Source organism: Felis catus, chromosome A1, assembly GCF_018350175.1.
Source record: "Felis catus isolate Fca126 chromosome A1, F.catus_Fca126_mat1.0, whole genome shotgun sequence".
In the NCBI taxonomy this organism is placed as follows: Eukaryota; Metazoa; Chordata; class Mammalia; order Carnivora; family Felidae; genus Felis; species Felis catus.
The window spans coordinates 89,080,099-89,101,493 of record NC_058368.1 but is presented as its reverse complement, the minus strand read 5'-3'; the positions used below and the strand labels follow the sequence as shown (position 1 = coordinate 89,101,493).

The 21,395-nt window shown below is 40.9% G+C and overlaps 1 protein-coding gene across 5 annotated transcripts; it reads left to right on the top strand.

The window, feature by feature from the left end:
• The first annotated feature begins 2,074 nt into the window (after positions 1-2,074).
• ZFP62 (ZFP62 zinc finger protein) lies at positions 2,075-16,490 on the top strand. 5 transcript variants are annotated; one of them, XM_045056963.1, is made up of 3 exons: positions 2,392-2,406; positions 11,407-11,693; positions 12,620-16,490. In XM_045056963.1, coding segments are annotated over exons 2-3 (2,784 nt in total). In that variant the 5' UTR covers positions 2,392-2,406; positions 11,407-11,692; the 3' UTR covers positions 15,403-16,490. The 5 variants fall into 5 exon arrangements, with proteins under 5 accessions (XP_003980683.2, XP_044912898.1, XP_019685848.1 ...); XM_019830289.3 differs by lacking the exon at positions 2,392-2,406 and adding an exon at positions 3,141-4,037 and having other exon boundaries at positions 11,415-11,693; XM_019830280.3 differs by lacking the exon at positions 2,392-2,406 and adding an exon at positions 3,141-4,037.
• The last annotated feature ends 4,905 nt before the right edge of the window (positions 16,491-21,395 follow it).

Below are 21,395 nucleotides of genomic sequence, written 5' to 3'. Positions count from 1 at the left end.
TATTTTAATAATTTGTGACCCAATTCAATGACTAAAAATGGAGTTGGAAGTAAGCCCCTGTGGGCATAGCTTAACATTAATCTGTACTTGAACTACTTCAAAGGAGACAGATGAGCTGGAAAGCAAGAGCAACCTCAGGAGGTCACAGCTGTACCTATTGGGTTCTTAGAGCCGCGTTGTCAAATAGAACGTAATGTGAGTCTTGTGACTTCCAATTTTTTGGTATACACATTTAAAATAAAAAGAAACAGGTGGAATTCATTTTAATTATATATTTATTTTACTTAACCCAAATAAAACCAAAATATTATTTCAGCATCTAATTAACATTAAAAATATCATTTTACATTCTCTTTTTCTACTAAATCTTAGATATCAGATGTGGATTTTATATTTACAGCACATCTTAATTTAGATTAGCCACATTTCATGTGCTTAATAGTCATATATAAATGATGGCTTCCATATTGATCAGTGCAGATCTACACACTCTGCTCTGATTTGTAGATATCCATAAAACACAGGTACTGGAAAAGGGTAGTGTGTGTGTGTAGACACAAGGCCAAACAAAAGGTGTCTAAAGTGTGACAAAACTCATGGAGGAAAAACCATTAGTTAAAGTAAAAATCACCTTAATTAAGATGATTTATGTGGCTTCCCAATGATCCCCCCCACCCCCCACCTCCACCCCCCACTACCTTTCATTGAGCAAAACCTCCCAACCTGGACATAAACATTAGGCACCTTGCTGCCTAAAGAGAAAAATCCAGTCTTCCCTGCCATGGGTGGCAGGCTAACTAACACCAACAACCTTTAATCTGGTTATGTGAATTCTTCTGGCAGCACTGCCTGCAGCAACTTCTACAGCAATGCTGTCCAATACAGAGGACATTAGCTACGTGTGGCTATTGAAGTTAAATGTGATTAAAAATTCAGATCTTCAACGGCACTAGTCACATTTCAAATGCTCTGTATGTTGGCCAGGCTATACCGATTGGGGTAGATGTAGGGGAATCAACTCTCAATTCTTAACTCCAGCAAGTGCTTTTCCCTAAACCTGTGCTGCGTTCAGAAGGGCCTGGGGCCCTGCTCCTTCCTATGGTCTCCTTTCTTCTCTAACAGAACACACCTCGCACTGGCCCAGACTCACCCTGAGTTGCGCCTTCTTGCACGGAGCCAAAGCAGATCAAGAACCCATTGCTACAAGGAAGCACCTTCTATTCCCTCCATTTACCTTGCACCTACATCTATAAAGAATAAAAACTGGACACAGAATTGATGCTGAATACCGGCTCACTACAGCGATAAGTGAAATTCACCCAAGTACTTTGCATAACTTGAACTGTTTTCAAAAATCGATCTTATTAAAAGTTTGCTTCCAAAACATTTTATCTTTAGTCTAAGAACTGATCATTGAAATTTAGCAATACATATAATTTTGCTAATAATCCAGAAAACAATTAACACTTGAGTGAGAAAAATACGTAAACTTCTGATTCCGTTACGAAGATGGATGCTAGAGAAAACAATACAATTTAAAGCATTTAACTTTTTTACATTAGGCTAACAGTGAGACTGAAAATATTTCAGGTGAGAATAAAAATCTCATGAGGGACATAAAATATAGGTTCAAGGAAAAATCTGAAATGATGTAAATTTTCCGTTAAAAGCGAATGATATTAAATTGTGGGTTCAGAGTCCATTGTATTCGTCTAAAATAAGAGGTTTTGTTTTTTTAAATGTCAGCACAGTGTGCCAAAAATTTTTCTTTGCAATTATGTAAACCTAAGATGAAAAATATGCAGATGTTACTTAAAAAAAAAAAAAAGGATCTCTTTCAAAAGTCCTTCCAGGCCGGGGTTCCAGCCCGGTCCTGGGGCGCTTCCGCCGCGCCCAGCGTTCCCACAGCCCAGGCGCTTCGCAGGACGCTCTTCCGGGCCGCCGCGTCTGCCCCCGGCCTACCTCTCGGAGTGGGCGGACGGAGCCCACCGACTCGACGCTCAGCTCCGCCTCCTCCCGGGGGCGGCCCCGCGCCTCACTCTGTAAAGTGTTCCGTGTTCAGGTAGAGTCGTTAGGTGTTTATTCTACTTAGCCCCTCATTTGCCTTACTGTCATCCCCACCCTGGAATATGAAGTCCACAAAACCTGGAAGCGTCTCCTCCTGTCTTCCGGCTGCGGCCCCAAACGGGCTACAAAGCAGTACAGAACCTAGCTTCGCCCCGCGCCCACGCCCTCCGAACGCACCACGGGTCACGTGCCCGAACGGAGAAATATCATCGAGTCCGTCCTCCAGCCTCCCAGAGAGGACTCGGAAGTGCCCTAGAGCCAGCGCGGGCCCTTCCGGCCGGGCCGTCCGCGCTTTTGTCCCGCCGGCGGCCGGGCTCCCGCGGAGCCGCCACACAGCTAGTACGTGAGTTCGCGGCTGCCCGCGCTTCCGCCCCAGACCCTCGCCTGCCACGCCCTTCCCTTAGTGGCCAAGTCTTGGCTGCCCCTTGGGTCTTGGGCGGGATATGGAGGGAAGCGTTCCCCCTTCCTATACACACCTCAGGAGGCACGTTCCGGGGGGAGTGGAGCGGAGGGAAGACCTCAGGCCAGCCGAGGGGTGTGGGGCGTGCCCCTGGAACAGGCTGGTCTCTCTCTGGGCCCCAACTCCGGCCGTCCGAGCGGCCAGGACCGGGTTGGGGTTGCCCAGCGTCCGGAGAAAGACTGGGGCCTGGCTCTTGTCTTTCTGTACTATTCGCTGCTTTCTCGGGCCGGAGGGGAGTCCTGGACATGAGCCCGTTAAAATAATTCCCCTGGTGTGACTCCCCCTTGCAGTTAAGTTTGGCCCTAGGACGTGAGAGTGATTACGAGCGTTAGAGGGACCCCTAGGGGTGATCTGCTTCTGTACTCCCCTTCCCCCCCCCCCCCCCCCCTTTCTTCCCTTGGTTAGGAAGTTGAGAGGTTGCAGCCACAGGTGCAGATCCAGCCCCGGGGAGGAGCTTCCAGACACTTGCTCTGGGGAAGCTCACCCGTGTACCGACTGGGGTACAACCAGAGGAGGCGGCTTGCCGTGGACTCTGAAAGTTGAGGAGTTGACTAGGTAGGGGGAATATGGAAGAGGCTTCTAGACTCAGGGACGACCGGGATGTGAAAGATGAACGGGAAGTGCCAGGGCTGGGTGTGCTGCTCTAAAAACATTTAGACCAGGTGGCCACTAGGTTGTTTTCTATTTGAAAGCCCGAGGGTTTTGTTTTGTTAATAATTTTCTAAATATGTTTACTAATATATTTAATACTCCTATGGTTTAGATGTTTAATATAAGCAGTTATCAGTGACAAGGTTTGCTCCCGCTCAGTCATCTTCTCATGCCCAAACCCCTAGACAGTTACATTTGTTAGAGTGTAACCATCCAGTTTGTTTATGCAAATACTGGGCAAATGTGAATGTAGTTAGTTCCCCTTTTTTCACAGAGGTGATAGGGTCTGTTCCAAAGTTCTGTCCCCTTGCTTTTTTCCTTCTACTGTGTTTTAGGCATCATCAGAATACAAAGAGCTTTGAAAACAACAACAAAACAGCACTGTGGTAACAGATTGACTATTGTTTGAGTGTTTTTAATATTCCATATTTTTTTAGATCTGTTTGGAGCCATTTGGGTTGTTTTCAATTTTTTGTTACTTCATCAATGATGCGCTCAATGAGGTTCTACTAGGACATACTTTAGCAAGGGTTTTTAAAGAAGAGATCAGTCAAAATAATTTTTGTTTTACATTAACTCAGCCAGTTTCTGGTAAATTGTTAAACATGCCAAATCATTATTATAACAGTTCGTGTAGAGTGCTTAAAGAACAAATAAGACCAAGTAGGTTTTCTCTCCTGATCTTGTGTTTATGATGCTTATTAGCTTTATGCTAGCCTAATAATCTAATTCTGTTAATGACTCCCTTCCAGCCAGTCTCTGCCCATTTAGCTTCAGAAAATCTCTCAGTCTCCCTTTCAGAATCTCCTCTGCTTACCTTTTTCCTCAGGATGACTAGAAATCTCTTCACCACTACCAGGTATGAGAATGTTCTATTTCATTTTTTACTTTAAGGAAAAATCACCTTTCATCATTATTTCTACTTTTAAGCAATAGAACCAACTCATGTTAACCATTTACAATGCTGATATTCATAAACTAAATGCAATAATAACTAAAGCACACATATTCTCTCTATTCATCTGTATTCCTTGATTCCATCTTTCATCTGTCTCATTCTCCAATTTCCTAGGTATTCTTTCTTCTGAATTGGTAAGAATTTTGTGCTCACATGTCTTGTTTTTTTGGTCATTTCCAAGCCAAATATATAAAAAGAACTTAAGGTACAGAATCCTGATGTGACACTTGATGGCAAATAGACTTGTGGAATGTTTGGTAATCTGGAAACCTAGAGTAGCTGCTGATGCATTGCTCATTACAGCCTGTTAATAGGCAGGACTTTTTGGCCAGAGTAAGCCACGATTCTTTTGTGAGTTGTCCAGTATCTTTTTTTTTTTTTTTTTTAATATGAAATTTATTGACAAATTGGTTTCCATACAACACCCAGTGCTCATCCCAAAAGGTGCCCTCCTCGATACCCATCACCCACCCTCTCCTCCCTCCCACCCCCATCAACCCTCAGTTTGTTCTCAGTTTTTAAGAGTCTCTTATGCTTTGGCTCTCTCCCACTCTAACCTCTTTTTTTTTTTCCTTCCCCTCCCCCATGGGTTCCTGTTAATTTCTCAGGGTCCACATAAGAGTGAAACCATATGGTATCTGTCTTTCTCTGTATGACTTATTTCACTTAGCATCACACTCTCTAGTTCCATCCACGTTGCTACAAAAGGCCATATTTCATTTTTTCTCATTGCCACGTAGTACTCCATTGTGTATATAAACCACAATTTCTTTATCCATTCATCAGTTGATGGACATTTAGGCTCTTTCCATAATTTGGCTATTGTTGAGAGTGCTGCTATGAACATTGGGGTACAAGTGGCCCTATGCATCAGTACTCCTGTATCCCTTGGATAAATTCCTAGCAGTGCTATTGCTGGGTCATAGGGTAGGTCTATTTTTAATTTTCTGAGGAACCTCCACACTGCTTTCCAGAGCGGCTGCACCAATTTGCATTCCCACCAACAGTGCAAGAGGGTTCCCGTTTCTCCACATCCTCTCCAGCATCTATAGTCTCCTGATTTGTTCATTTTGGCCACTCTGACGGGCGTGAGGTGATACCTGAGTGTGGTTTTGATTTGTATTTCCCTGATAAGGAGCGACGCTGAACATCTTTTCATGTGCCTGTTGGCCATCCAGATGTCTTCTTTAGAGAAGTGTCTATTCATGTTTTCTGCCCATTTCTTCACTGGGTTATTTGTTTTTCGGGTGTGGAGTTTGGTGAGCTCTTTATAGATTTTGGATACTAGCCCTTTGTCCGATATGTCATTTGCGAATATCTTTTCCCATTCCGTTAGTTGCCTTTTAGTTTTGTTGGTTGTTTCCTTTGCTGTGCAGAAGCTTTTTATCTTCATAAGGTCCCAGTAATTCACTTTTGCTTTTAATTCCCTTGCCTTTGGGGATGTGTCGAGTAAGAGATTGCTACGGCTGAGGTCAGAGAGGTCTTTTCCTGCTTTCTCCTCTAAGGTTTTGATGGTTTCCTGTCTCACATTTAGGTCCTTTATCCATTTTGAGTTTATTTTTGTGATTGGTGTGAGAAAGTGGTCTAGTTTCAACCTTCTGCATGTTGCTGTCCAGTTCTCCCAGCACCATTTGTTAAAGAGGCTGTCTTTTTTCCATTGGATGTTCTTTCCTGCTTTGTCAAAGATGAGTTGGCCATACGTTTGTGGGTCTAGTTCTGGGGTTTCTATTCTATTCCATTGGTCTATGTGTCTGTTTTTGTGCCAATACCATGCTGTCTTGATGATGACAGCTTTGTAGTAGAGGCTAAAGTCTGGGATTGTGATGCCTCCTGCTTTGGTCTTCTTCTTCAAAATTCCTTTGGCTATTCGGGGCCTTTTGTGGTTCCATATGAATTTTAGGATTGCTTGTTCTAGTTTCGAGAAGAATGCTGGTGCAATTTTGATTGGGATTGCATTGAATGTGTAGATAGCTTTGGGTAGTATTGACATTTTGACAATATTTATTTTTCCAATCCATGAGCAGGGAATGTCTTTCCATTTTGTCCAGTATCTTTAAGAAGGGGCGTCTGACTCTTTTGTGCAGGGACAGCAAGAATTAAGGGCAGGTTCTTATTATGTGCAGAGGCTTTTTTGGGCATTGATAGAACATGAATGACAAGTACCAAGGAGTTCAGAGGTGGTAGGATGTGTAATTTGGAAGGAGCAGGTGGCATTCTAAAGCTAGCACTTTTGACTGATGTTACCAGACTGTTGGGTCATGCTTCCTGCTGACAACTAGAGAGGAGTTAGAGAGGAATTTAAATTCCATTTAGTTAACGTACAGTGTAATATTAGTTTCAGGTATACAATTTAGTGATTCAGCACTTCCATACATCACCCTGTGCTCATCATGACAGGTGCACTCTTTAAGCCCCGTCATCCCTCCATTGCCCCCATCCCTCATCCCTCTCCCTTCTGGTAACCACCAGTTTGTTTTCTTTAATTAAGAGTCTGTTTCTTGAACTTCTTTTCTTTCATCTCCCCCTCTCTCTCTTTCTCTCTTGCTCCTTTGCCCATTTATTTTGTTTCTTAAATTCCACATAGGAATGAAATCATATGATATTTATCTTTCTCTGACTGACTTATTTCACTTAGTGTAATACTCTCTAGCTCCATCCATGTCATTGCAAATGGCAAGATTTCATTCTTTTTATGGCTGAGTAGTATTCCGTTTTATATGTATACCACAACATCTTTATCCATTCATCAGTGGACAGACACTTGGGTTGTTTCCATAATTTGGCTATTGTAGATAATGCTGCTGTAAACATGGGGGTATATGTATCCCTTTGAGTTAGTATTTTTGTATTCTTTGGGTAAATACCTAGTACTGCAATTGCTGGATCATAGGGCAGTTCTATTTGTAACTTTTTGAGGAACCTCAATACTATTTTCCATAGTGGCTGCACTAGTTTGCATTCCCACCAACGGTACAAAAGTGATCCCCTTACTCTGCATCCTCCCCAACACCTGTTGTTTCCTGAGTTGTTAATTTTAGCCATTCTGGATGATGAGTGATATTGAGCATCCTTTCATGTGTCTGTTGGCCATCTGTGTGTCTTTGGGAAAATGTCTATGCCTGTCTTCTGCACATTTTTTAATTTGATTATTCATGTTTTGGATGTTAAGTTTCTGTATATGTTTTGGATACTAACTCTTTATCCATACATAGGTAATTTGCAAATACTTTCTTCCATTCTGTAGGTTGCCATTTAGTTTTGTTGATTGTTTCCTTTGCTGTGCAGAAGCTTTTTATCTTGATGAATTCCCAATAGTTTATTTTTGCTTTTGTTTTACTTGCCTCAGGAGACATACCTGAAAATAAGTTGCTATGGCCAATGTCAAAGAAGTTACTACTTGTGTTCTTCCTTAGGATTTTTATGGTTTCCTGTCTCACATTTAGGCCTTTCAAATCCATTTGAATTTATTTTTGTGTATGGTGTAAGAAAGTGGTCTACTTTCACATGTTGCTGTCCAGTTTTCTAACACCATTTTTCGAAAAGATTGTCTTTTCCCCCTTTGGATATTCTTTCCTGCTTTGGCAAAGATTAATTGACCGTATAATTGTGCGTTCATTTCTGGGTTTTGTATTCTGTTCTGCTGATCTGTGTGTCTGTTTTTGTGCCAGCACCATAACTGTTCTGTTCCCTGGAGCTTTTTAATATTCCTTGAAGTCCAGAATTGTGCTGCCTCCAGCTTTGCTTTTCTTTTTCAAAGTTATTTTGGCTATTCAGGGTCTTTTGTAGTTCCATACAAATTTTGGCTTTGTTCTAGCTCTGTGTAAAATGCTATATTTTGATAGGGCACATGAGTCTTCTTGATTGGCTTTAGTAACCTCCTCCCAGACTTCAGGACTCGGTTCTCTCTAATTCATTTGCCCACTGAAACTAGTATGAGTGATCTTTTTTCTTTTAATTTTGTATTATGAAAAAATTTAAACATACAGGAAAGTAAAATAGTACAATGAATTTCATACACCCATAGATCAGCTTCAATAATAATTTTAATTCTGCTACATTTGTTTCACCTTTCCCTTTGTATTTTTCCTTTGTTAAAGTTTTTTAAAGGAAACTTCAGACATAATGCCATTACATTCTAACATACTTTCAGTCTACAAACAAAAATGACACTTCTAACAGCCACAGTGCCATTATCATACCATCCTAAATTCTGATTCCTTGATATTATCTAACAAAGGTTGGCAAACTGCTCGGTGCTGCATTCTTGTAGGTGATGTGTCCTCAGGATGTCACTTCGGGAAGCACATAATGTCAATCTGCCTCCATTGGTGATATTAATTTACCACAGTTGGCCAAGACATTGTCTAATTTCTCTACTGTATAATTACTATTTTTCCCTTTCAGTCTGGGGTGAATATTTTAAGATTGTGCATATGTACTGCACCTTCTCAAAATTTCCCCTAGATTTAGAATCCAGTGATAATTCTGCCCTGATCCAGTCTTTGCTCTGATAGTTGCAGAATACTAATTTATTTTCAACTCTACTGTTTTCTCCACGTATACTAACTGGCCCTGGCATTCTCCTGTAAGTAAGCAGCTTCTCTTTCTCCCCTGTTTATGTATGGACTCATGAAATCCCATTTTCAATGGTGTGAAGTTCATTACTGTACATAATTATTATGGAGCCTAAAATGTGTGGCCAGGCTGGCATGTGGTCTTATGACCTATCCTGTCATTTTTAAGCATCTCCTTACTTGTTGGCATAACAAGATGCCCCAGCTCACCTTGTGTGTATCCTGCCCTAACCTAGAATCTGCCATTTCTCTGAGGAGCTATAGTTCCTTTTAGTAGGTAATGGTCGTAGAGACTAAGAACAGGGTGCTGGATGTGCTTATTACCACTAAGATATTTTTTGCTTCTTGGCTTTTCAGCAGAGAGCTAGGGAATATGTGTGCATACCTGTGAATACACAGACATGTGCACACACACATATATATGTTTAGAAATCATGAATTCACACTGATCTCTGATTCATCCCTACAGGTTCTTTCTTGTCTTCCCCTATTCCATATTTTTAGGTCTCCTCTTCCTCCAGGAGAGCCTTGGCTTGCAACTAAATCAACATATTTACTCAATCCCCCACCACATCTAAAATTGTTTCAAAATTACTTTGCCAACAGGGCACCTTGGGTGGCTCAGTCAGTTAAGCTTCTGACTTCAGTGCAGATCATGTTTGTGAGTTCGAGCCCTGCATTGGGCTCTCTGCTGTCAGCACAGAGCGTGCTTTGGATCCTCTGTCCCCCTTTCTCTCTGCCCCTCCCCTGCTTGTGCTCTCTCTCAAAAATAAACATTAAAAAATTATAATAATTTTAAAAAATTACTTTGCCCATATCTTTGCAGAAAACAAACCTGCTTAAAAAGTGTTCAGTTGTTGACAATAAATTTCATATATTAAAAAAAAAAAAAAAAGTGTTCAGTTGTTTTCAGTGCTTCCCCACCACCCCCTCCTTCCCAAGACTGGAAAGTAGATAGTCACATATTATGTAATAATTGTGTGCCTAAGTTACATGGGTTAGTTGTTTGTTTCTTTTTGTTCCCTTCCTCAGGTTACAGTTTGTTTTTGTTCCCTTCCTGTGGTTACAGTATTCATGTCAAACACAAATGAGTTCATTTGTTTCCGTTTGCTTTCTGGTTTAGCTGCTTTTCCTTTTTGTAATTCTCACTGATTTAATTTTATTCTTTGAATATGCAGCGTATTATCATGCTTCCATAAGTAAAAACTGTGCAAAAAGCTGTTCTTAGAGTGTCTGTCTTCCCTATCATTTTGCACTGTCCTCCCCACTCCTCCATTTACAGGAAATGGGGCTTTACTGATTTCTGGCTTCTCATTACTATGAAGATAAGCAGATATATGCTCATTTTCTTATTTTTCTTCCTTATATATAAAATGTAGCATGTATGCTTTTTTCCTCTTTACATCCTGAAAATTGCTCCCTCTCAATCAATTTATAGAGATGTCCTAATTTTTTTTAGTACTCCATTGCAATTATGTGCCATAGTTTATTTAATCTTCTATGCTTGGACGTTTAGGTAGTTTTCCAAATTCTGTAGTTACAAATAATGCTACCATGAATAGCTTTGTGCACATATGCTTTTTTGTATTGTTGGAAGTGGATCTTCAGTATAAATTCCTAAATGGGATTTCTGGTTTGAAGTGTAAATGCACACAGTTGTGTTAGATATTGGCAAATGCCCCTCAACAGGGCTTATGCCAATTTGCATTCCCATTAACATATGAGAGTGCCTGTTTCCGCAGCAGCCTCACCAACAGAGTGTATCGTCAAGCTTTTAATACAGCAGATGAGAAATGGTATCTTAGTGTAGTTCTCATTTGCATTTCTCTTATGAGTGACATTGAAAACATGTTTGCAGGACATTTTAATACTTCTTTTTGTGAATTGTTCATTCTTGCAAATTTTTCTCTTGAACACTTCTGTAGGAATTTTAGTCTATATTTTTCAACTTTTGAAAATTTTTTGTATGAGAGATATTAGCCCCTCTATATGATGCACATGGTAAATATTTTCTTTCATTTTTGCCATTTCTCAATTTTGCTTATAGCATTTTTGACATGTAATTTGTATTTATACAAATTTATCAATCTTCTCATTGCATATGAGTCATAGTTTGAAAACTTTTTCTGTAATCAGATTATAGAAACATTCACTCATGTTTCCTTCTAGTATTTGTATGGCATCACATTTTTATAATTAGAGATCTGCTGCACTTGGAGTTTATTCTTGAGTATGGTGTAAAGAATGAATCTGATTTTATCTTTTTCCAATGGTTTTATAGTTGTTCCAACACTATTCTAAATACCATCTTTGCCTCAATAATTTGATCTGACATCTTTATCATATGCTTGATTTCTGTGTGTAATTAGGACTATTTTTGGACTTTCTATTCTATTCCATTTGGCCATACACCAGTACCATGCTGCTTTATTTATAGAGCCTTTTTGGTTTATTTTGATACCTAATATGGCTAGTCCCCCCCTTATAGCCCTTCCTTTTTTGTTTTTCTCTATCAAGTTTTGTGTGTTTATTTATTTTTTTTTAACTTTAAGTAGGCTCCGTGCCCAATGTGGGGCTTGAACTCATGACCCCAAGACCAAGAATTGCATGCTCTACCAGCCAGGTGCCCCTTTTATGTTTATTTTAGAGGATTTGGCTTTATGGCTATAGGAACTTGAACATCTTTCTTTCCTGAGGGCTGAAGATGAATAGAGGTGGATGGGCCAAGGCCAAAGGGAATGATGGAGCATGGTCCCTGATAAAAGATGTGCTGCAGCTGATGATTATGGGATTCCACTGTCTGTCCTCACATTTCAGCAACATGAACTACTCTGCCCAAAGTAGTAGAGACAAGTAGAGTACTTTCAAGAGGAACAAAGAAGCCCTGCTTGAGCCCTAAAATCTGTTCTAGGAAGGAATTTACCTTTCCTGAGACCTGTGCTTTATACCCAGGTTCCAACTCCAATCAAATAACCCGACCTCAGTAAGTAGTAATAATTATGCATAAAGCACTCACCAAGTAGTTGGCATTGTTCACAACACTTTATATATGTTATCTCACTTAATATTCATGTCAGCCCCATTGCCCTCATTTTACAGATGAGGAAACTGGCACAAAGAGGGTAAATCACTTTCTTGAGATCATGCGGTTAAGTATTTGAATCCAGGTAGTAGTATTTCCTTTGCTTGGTGGTTTGCATTTTAGCTTCTAATCTTTGATATGCTCTGACTGCTGTTAGTCTGTTCATAAAGTAAAAATGATGCATCTTTGCCTGGCAGGCTGGATGGAGCATGCTCTTCCATGTAGAATTCCTCCCTGACTACCCACTTTCCAGGGTCAGGTTTTCCTTGGAGGGAAAGTCCAACAGGCCAAACCAACTCCACAAAGCTGTAGTTTGCTTTCTTTCTCATGTCTCTCATGACTGTCTTCATGTTTTCATTACCGTCTCCCCAGTACCTCCACCTAGGTGCTAATTTCTTCTCTTTTTTTTAGCTTTATCTGTTTAGTTCTGCTGATTATGTCTTCTTACCTTTTGTCTTATTAATCTTTCTGTTTCCTCTTATTCAGAGATTTGTTCTACCCTCTGTTTTTTCATGACTAGGTGATGATCGTTTGTGGTCCTGTGCATCATTTCAACCCATTTTATTTGCCCTCCTACTAAACTGTCATGCAAGAATAGAAAAACTCTTTGTTCCATTGAAAATCCAAGGCTCTAACATTTTAACATCAGCTCCACAGGGGTAGAAATCTTGACATGTCCCTTTTTGTTCCCTGCAGTTAAAAATGGTACCTATCACACAGCATGCAGTCAGTAAATATTTGTCAAGTGAATGAGTGAATTTGGATGTAATTTTTCCAGTGTCTTCTAAACAAAGTGAACAGGTATCATTTTCGTTTTCTTGATTTAGTGTCACATTTGAAGACGAGGGGCACTGAGAATGAGGAATCAACTGAAAAGTATGGAAATGATGGAAATGCAGAATCTGTGTGGCCAAAAGTGGAAGGTTTTCACAAGGATCACATACAGGAATCTAAGGTTGGTGAAACTTGTGATTGGGATAGCAAGGTAGAAAGTCGATTGGAAAATCCGGAGGGAAAAAGGAGGATGGAAGACAAAAGTGGCACCAGGGAAAAGATTGGCAAAGCCAAGAACACAGCAAATATAAAGATGGAACAGGAAGATGAGGCATCTGAGAAAAGCTTGTATCCAAGCTCAAAACACATTACACACCAGACTGTCCCTATAGAACAGATAAGCAGTGAACAAGACAAATGTGTGGAGAACCTTAATGGAAACTCTCATCCTGGTCTACAGCAGAAAACCAGTGCTGCTAAGAAATCACACAGATGTGAGGAGTGTGGGAAATCGTTCAAATACAATTCACGCCTTGTTCAACATAAAATTATGCATACTGGGGAAAAACGCTATGAGTGTGATGACTGTGGAGGGGCTTTCCGGAGTAGCTCAAGCCTTCGAGTCCACAAACGGATCCATACTGGGGAGAAACCGTACAAGTGTGAGGAATGTGGGAAAGCCTACATGTCATACTCCAGCCTTATAAACCATAAAAGCACCCACTCTGGGGAGAAGAACTGTAAATGTGATGAGTGTGGGAAATCCTTCAATTACAGCTCTGTGTTGGACCAGCATAAGAGGATCCACACAGGGGAGAAGCCCTACGAATGTGGTGAGTGTGGGAAGGCTTTCAGGAACAGCTCTGGTCTCAGAGTCCACAAAAGGATCCACACAGGGGAGAAGCCCTATGAATGTGACATCTGTGGGAAAACTTTCAGTAATAGCTCCGGCCTTAGGGTCCACAAAAGGATACACACAGGCGAGAAACCTTATGAATGCGATGAGTGTGGGAAGGCCTTCATTACTTGCAGAACACTTCTAAACCATAAAAGCATCCACTTTGGAGATAAACCTTATAAATGTGATGAGTGTGAGAAATCATTTAATTATAGCTCTCTCCTCATTCAGCATAAAGTCATCCACACTGGAGAGAAACCTTATGAATGTGATGAATGCGGGAAGGCCTTCAGGAACAGCTCAGGCCTTATAGTGCACAAAAGGATCCACACAGGAGAGAAACCTTACAAGTGTGAGGTCTGTGGCAAAGCGTTCAGCTATAGCTCAGGCCTCGCAGTTCATAAAAGCATTCACCCTGGGAAGAAAGCTCATGAATGTAAGGATTGTGGAAAATCCTTCAGCTATAACTCACTTCTCCTTCAGCATAAAACCATTCACACTGGAGAGAGACCTTATGTTTGTGACTTGTGTGGGAAAACATTTAGGAACAATTCAGGCCTCAAAGTCCATAGGAGGCTCCATACTGGGGAAAAACCATATAAGTGTGATGTTTGTGGGAAAGCCTATATCTCACGCTCTAGCCTTAAAAACCACAAAGGAATCCATCTTGGGGACAAGCCCTATAAATGTAGTTATTGTGAGAAGTCTTTCAATTACAGCTCTGCCCTTGAACAACATAAAAGGATTCATACAAGGGAAAAACCTTTTGGATGTGATGAGTGTGGAAAAGCCTTCAGAAATAATTCAGGCCTTAAAGTACATAAACGGATCCACACTGGGGAGAGACCTTACAAATGTGAAGAATGTGGGAAAGCCTACATCTCACTCTCAAGCCTTATAAATCATAAAAGTGTACACCCTGGGGAAAAGCCCTATAAGTGTGATGAGTGTGAAAAAGCTTTCATCACATACCGAACCCTTATAAACCACAAAAAAATCCATCTTGGGGAGAAGCCCTACAAATGTGATGTATGTGAGAAATCTTTTAATTACACTTCACTCCTTTCTCAACACAAAAGGGTCCACACTAGAGAGAAACCTTATGAATGTGACAGGTGTGAGAAGGTCTTCAGAAACAACTCAAGCCTTAAAGTGCATAAAAGAATCCACACGGGGGAGAAGCCCTATGAATGTGATGTGTGTGGAAAAGCCTACATCTCACACTCAAGCCTTATTAACCATAAAAGTACCCACCCTGGCAAGACTCCCTACACATGTGATGAATGTGGAAAAGCTTTTTTCTCAAGCAGAACTCTATTAAGCCATAAAAGAGTCCATCTTGGGGAGAAACCCTTCAAATGTGTTGACTGTGGGAAGTCTTTCAATTACAGTTCACTCCTTTCTCAACACAAGAGGATTCACACAGGGGAAAAACCTTATATATGCGATAGGTGTGGAAAGGCATTCAGGAACAGCTCAGGCCTGACAGTGCATAAAAGGATTCATACGGGCGAGAAACCCTATGAATGTGATGAGTGTGGGAAGGCATACATCTCACACTCAAGTCTTATTAACCATAAAAGTGTCCACCGTGGGCAGCAGCCCTATAATTGTGAGTGTGGGAAATCCTTCAATTACAGATCAGTTCTTGACCAACACAAAAGGATCCACACTGGAAAGAAGCCATACCGATGTAATGAGTGTGGGAAGGCTTTTAATATCAGATCAAATCTCACCAAGCATAAAAGAACCCATACTGGAGAGGAATCTTTAAATGTGATAAATTTGGGAAGTCACAGTGACACATCACAGAAGAGAACTCATGAGGGAGGGAATGCTCTGGAAGGGACCAAGATGAGCATATCTGTAGGAGGCAGAGCTTACCAAGTCTCAACTCAAATGGAAGAAAAACCTTATGAATGTATGAATATCATATGAATATGAGGTATTTGTTCATGGCTTATAATTTACATAGTATAAATGAAACTGAGTACTCTTCAGTATGATCTTCAGTCATAGTCAGCAAGGAAGCCTGCAATGTCAAGGTAGTTGAGCCTTTATGGAACACAAAATAGTTGATACTGGGGATAAAACCTATCAAAGTGACAGAGTATTTGAAAAAACCTTCAAAGTAAGCAGACATTTCTGGACATAAAGCACATGGATAAGGAAAGGACTTCACTTAGAAGTCATATAGTCACCATCAGAAAGTTCATATTTGGTTAAATTGTGTGAATAGAAATGGGGGAAATTCAGCTATAGCTTTGAATCCCAATTATACATTGGTCAGTGGAAAAAATACAAGAATGGCCTCCAACAGGCAAATTCAGGGAGAGATAGGCTTCAGGGAATATATATTTAAGAGGAGTGATCGTGAAGTATAAGCTTGATATAACTGAATAATTTGTGAGGGGTGATGACATTTTGAAACAAAATTGGGTTTTGTTGTAGGAAGAGTGGAAAATGTAGACATGAATCTAACAGGAAATAGAGTCATTAAAAATGCAAGCTGATTGGATTATACTGTTGTAATGTTGTGATACATCAGTTGAATGGACAAAACTTTTTAAAAATTTCAAATGAGCCCCCTCAATGAATGATGAAGTGTGAGAAGTGAAAACCTCACACATTGTGCTACAAATGAAAGGTTCTACCATAGAGAGAAATTCAGCACATTACATAACTAATGGAACAGGTCTTCATGAATTTGCACCTGCACAAAAATCATTGACTCAGGGATTCCTATGAGTAGGAATGCTGAGAAGGTCATTGTATTGCAAGAGCTAAAAAGCTGAGTAGCTGTTGATAATAGAGGGATCAGAGGAAATTCATGCTTAATAATCCTGTTAAATGTTTGATTGTTTTGGAATGTGTTATTGTAAAGATTTCATGCACTACATGTGTGTTGTCTGTTGTAAAATGTTATGAATACTATGTTCAGGGCTCACTCTTTCTTGGCCATGAAGAGCCAGATGGTTGTGGTGAGGTAAGATGGAACTCCAATAAAGAAATTCCTCAAAAGTAAACAGACTGTGACTGACTTCAGATGGAGCAGTATGGCAGAGAAAGCCATTTGTCATATCTTTGTGGGGTAAGTTAGACCAGATCCAATGCAGGGAGGGCAGCAGGAGACTTATACCACGGGTCTAGTAGCTCAGGTTTCACAAGAAATTAGGTGGTGTCTTCACCAGGAGAAGTGCAAAATGGATTGATCCTCATACTGGGGCTGGATCATAGCTCCTAAGAATGGGCAGGCTGTGGGACTGATCTGTCACCACACAGAAATAGTTATCTTGGGAAAAGATAGAAATTAACAAAATATTATTTATATTATCCAGGTAACTCAAAGGGTAAAAGGAGAGTCTTTTGAAAGTTAAGTACGCTGTTGAAGAATACTCCAGGTGGGGCCTGTCTATAGAGGCTGAATTCTAGTCCTGTCTCTCTGGCCCCAGAATCCACTCTCTTTACAAAAGCACAATCTCTAGCTAGTTTCCTGGCTTTCTAGGATTTGTCTCTAGCCCTGCTCTACCTTCACATATTTTTCCATGCTTCACTCTAAGAGTACAGTTCTTTCATTTTGTCTCCAGGCCTCCACCAGTAAGTTTTGATGGAAGGAGGGGGGATGGGTCTAGGAAAAGGAAGGAAAGACCATTTCCGCCACTCAACTCCACTTTGGAATGTCACAACCACACATGTTCTCAGTCCTTCTCTACATGGAACACTGGCAATTTATCCAGCAAATGCTCATTGAATATCTGCCAGTTATAATCCCCTGCCCTAGGAACTAGGCAGCAGCAGTAAATAAAGGTAAGGGAGAAAGTCCACAAGCAAAAATCACACTAATGGATGCTGAACTAAACTGCATTGCTCAGAGGAAGGTGACCACCACCAACGGGCAAGAAGGAGGTGGTGGTGATATTTGGGTGGGACAACTGAATTGGGTTTATAAAGAGGGAGGAATGGGATGGGGTGCCTGGATGGCTCAGTTGGGTAAGCATTTGATTCTTGATTTTGGCTCAGGTCATGATCTCATGGTTCGTAAGTTTGAGCCTCACGTGGGGCTCTGCACTAATAGTGTGGAGCCTGCTTGGAATTCTCTGTCTCCCTCTTTCTCTGCCCCTCCCCCCCAAAAAAAATATTTACCAAAAAAAGAGAGGGAGGAGTGATTAAAATCTTCAGAAAAGCTCACACATCCTCCAAAGTGGCTGGTGGCTCCAGGGTTGGTATATAGTGGGAGGAAAGGGAGGCCATAGAATATCAATTCCAAGGAGTCACCAGGTATCCATCTTTCACTCCCCTGAGGCCACCAGTGGCTTGAGCCCCTGCCCCCCACAGACACCCACCTATTTGAGCTCCACTTGGACCTAATGTACCACCTACTATTGGGAGAGAAGTGCAATAAGGGAGAGGATGGTTACCATTCAAATGGGGATTTTGAGTGCCCCAGCCCACTAAGCACTGGGATACGCTCCTACTGAGGCCTGCATTGACTGACCCACAGGAAATGGGCTTCAGGGCCTCCTGGCCTAGGCCTTCATTCCATCTACGGCCAGATAACATGCTGCTCAAGCTCATCTCAGATGAGGAGGGGTCTTTTGAGTTTCCAGTTGTCCCAGGTGGACTTTGTGTTGCAACTGTGCCAGTTCAGTCTCATTTCAGGACTTGAGTTCATTCAGGGAACACCATCCCCCACCTCTTTCCAAAGAAAATACCTGATGTGCAAGAAGGAAATTAAACTTGCCAACATAGAGGTATATCAAAAGACTCATTTTTAAGTCAGTGTCTAATTCAAAGGGCTAAAGATAGAATTGAAATGTTGGACAATAGTAGGTAAAGCTGGAAGATATGCCTAAAAGTGGCCTGAAGTGCTTATATTATTTCTGAGGAGGTCAAGATTCTTTTTAACTCTGGATTTTAAGTTAACTGTGTGGTAAAATGTCATGGGCAAACACTAGAAGGATAGAAATAAAGTTTATAAATCTAAAGATCTGGACTGGAAAACCTCAAAGTCTGTAAGAGAAAAACTAACACTGAAAAGGCAGGGTAGTACCTTCTGGCAAAGGTAGGCTACGTTGTCTGGGTCAATTTCATACCAAAAACAGTGAAAAAGTGCATTTTTAAAAGTTTACTTAGAGTGTACATGCAGGTGTAAGTGGGGGAGGTGTAGAGAGAGAATCACAAGGTGGCTTTGCACCCAGTGTGGCAACCCACATGGGGCTCAGTCTCGCTAACCGTGAGATCATGACCTGAGCTGAAATCAAGACAGTCACTTGACTGGCTGAGCCACCCAGGTGCCCCCCAAAAGTGCATTTTTTAAAATGTAGGTGGCATGCGCTCCCCTTCCCCTGAAGAAAGCATTGAGGATAAAAAGTGTAGTTTCAACAGATGGTGATTTAAAAATGAGATCTTGTCATCAGTGAAGGGAACACCAAAGCAACTTATGTCCTAAACTGTTTGCAAACGCAGCACAGCTGGATCCCGCTTACCTGGTCACACGGAGTGAGTGAGACAAGGTCAGGCCCAGACCTACCCGTGGTTGTGAATCTTAGAACTTTCTGAAGGTAACTTGGGTTCCCAATGTGCTACATCCTCAAGATAAACCCATCTCTCAGTTCCAGAAGACTATAGAGAAAGTGGCCTTGTAACTGAGCAGAGCGATAGCAAAGAAAGGGAAAGAATATATCCCTAACACCTTGTGGTCAATGACCAGCCCTTTTGCCAGCAAAAGCAAACACAAGGCATCTTTGGAAGAGGAATTGCTCAATCTAGACCTCAGGGAAACTTTTAAAGATAATTTTTTGGGAGCAGTTAATAAGCAGGGATAATCGGGTGTCCTAGACTCTGGGTCTGGAGTTCTCTCTTGTCCAGCAAGAAAACAGACACAAGATTAAAATGCGAGAGGGGCTAATGTCCAGGAGGAGACAAGAGCTTGGAGTAAGGGGCCTTGCTCTGTTTTTATTAGGATCAGAAGGCTTACAAGCATAATGGACGTGCACAAAGAGACAATGAAACCGTGAACATTAGCTCATGAGTGTGAGGGAAAGGGGGGTTTGAAGATATATGGTGTTAGGGGTTTGGGTCAATACAAAACAAAATCCTGGTGCTGGGCAGAAGGTTGTTTACCAGAGGCAAGAGGCCACATCTGTTTATCTTAGCTGGTTCTGGAGACAAGACAGCCTGTTACCTCAGGGTCAACAAGGCACCTTTCTTTTGCTAATTAGGTCTGCTCCAAGCAACCTCACCCTGCTGTGGTTTATAGCCCTGTTTACTTGTTTACCTATTTTGGTCCTTAACTGTGAAAGCAGCTTTTTGCTATTGTACTAAATTGGGGGCTTGTACTAAATTTCCACCCTGAATACCTAATCTCCTTTTGCTAATCTTGGATGCTTTCATCCTAAGGTTTCCTATTCCTATACCTTTGTTCTATACAGGGGGTGCTTTGCCTTGTTTACCTAATCTTGTTTACCTAATCTTGGATGCTTTCATCCTGAGGTTTCCTATTCCTATACCTTTGTTCTATACTGGGGGTGCTTTGCCTTGTTTACCTAATCTTGTTTACCTAATCTTGGATGCTTTCATCCTGTGGCTTCCTATTTCTTTATGCCTTATTAACCCATCGGTGCAAGCTCAGGGAATTCCTAAGCTTTTCCCCCACAATCAGGAACAAGGAAAAAAGGCAACATGACAAAACCAGCAAAAAGATCCACATAGACTTCACATATTATCAAGTATATATGTGGAAAAAAAACCTTTAAAATATTTAAAGATGCCTTTGGCTACAGATTGTGACAAAGTTAAAAATAGAATTAGTGAACTGAAAGATAAAGGTGAAGAAATTATCCAAAATCCAGCATGGGGTTAGAAAAAATATGTAAAAACACAGAGAAGGGAAGGTTTCATTGGGAAGTTTTATATATATTTAATAGTAGTCTCAGAAGGCAAGGACAGAAGGGGCAAAGAAAGGGACTGAAGCTGAGAATTTTCCAGAGCTGATGAAAAATACAAGTCTACAGATTTAAAAGCCCAAAGAATGCATTTACAGAAGTCATACCTACATACATCATAGTGTAACTGCAGAAAAAGAAAAAACATTTTTTTTCAGCTAAAGAAAAAATATTCCCTTTAAACAACAGACTTCCCAGAAACAGTGGAAGACAGAGTGGAATGAAAACATGAGTATAAAGACAGAAAATAGCTGTCAGCCCAGGCTTTTTTACCCACTGAAAATATCTTTTAAGAGTGAGGACAAAATAAACACATTTCAGGGCTCCTGGGTGGCTCGGTCAGTTAAGTGTCCTACTTCAGCTCAGGTCATGATCTCACAGCTTGTGAATTCGAGCCCCACATCAGGCTCTGTGCTGACAGCTCAGAGCCTGGAGTCTGCTTCCTGTGTCTTCTCTCTGCATGCCCCCTCCTCTGCTCGTGCTCTGTCTCTCAAAAATAAATTTAAATTTTTTTTTAAAAAGAGTGAGGACAAAATAAACACATTTTAAGACAAAACTCGTTTCATTTTTCCCTGCTGACCATCACTAAAGGCAATTCTAAAGAACGCATTTTAATACAGAAAGAAAGTGATCCCAGATGAAGTTCTGAGATGCAAAAAGAAATGAAGAGCAAAGAGAGTAATAAGAGATATGTAGGCAAATGTAAATAAACATTTTATACAAAACAATAAAGATTTACAGTTGTTAAGATAGACTTACAACACCAGACAACAATAATATCTGTGAAGGGAGAGTAAAAAGAATTTATTGTATGAGGTAACGTTTTGGTTAATTTCATACATATTGTAAAATCTAGGGGAATCATAAAATAGAATGTATATATATATATTTTTATATGAAATTTATTGACAAATTGGTTTCCATACAACACCCAGTGCTCATCCCAAAAGGTGCCCTCCTCAATACCCATCACCCACCCTCTCCTCC

Bases quoted from the DNA above. Each gene is read 5' to 3' on its own strand.
- ZFP62 (XM_003980634.5), top strand. From the start codon at position 2,130: ATGAAGTCCACAAAACCTGGAAGCGTCTCCTCCTGTCTTCCGGCTGCG. The intron at 2,407-12,619 runs GTACGTGAGTTC...TTCTTGATTTAG, and splicing joins GCGGAGCCGCCACACAGCTA to TGTCACATTTGAAGACGAGG.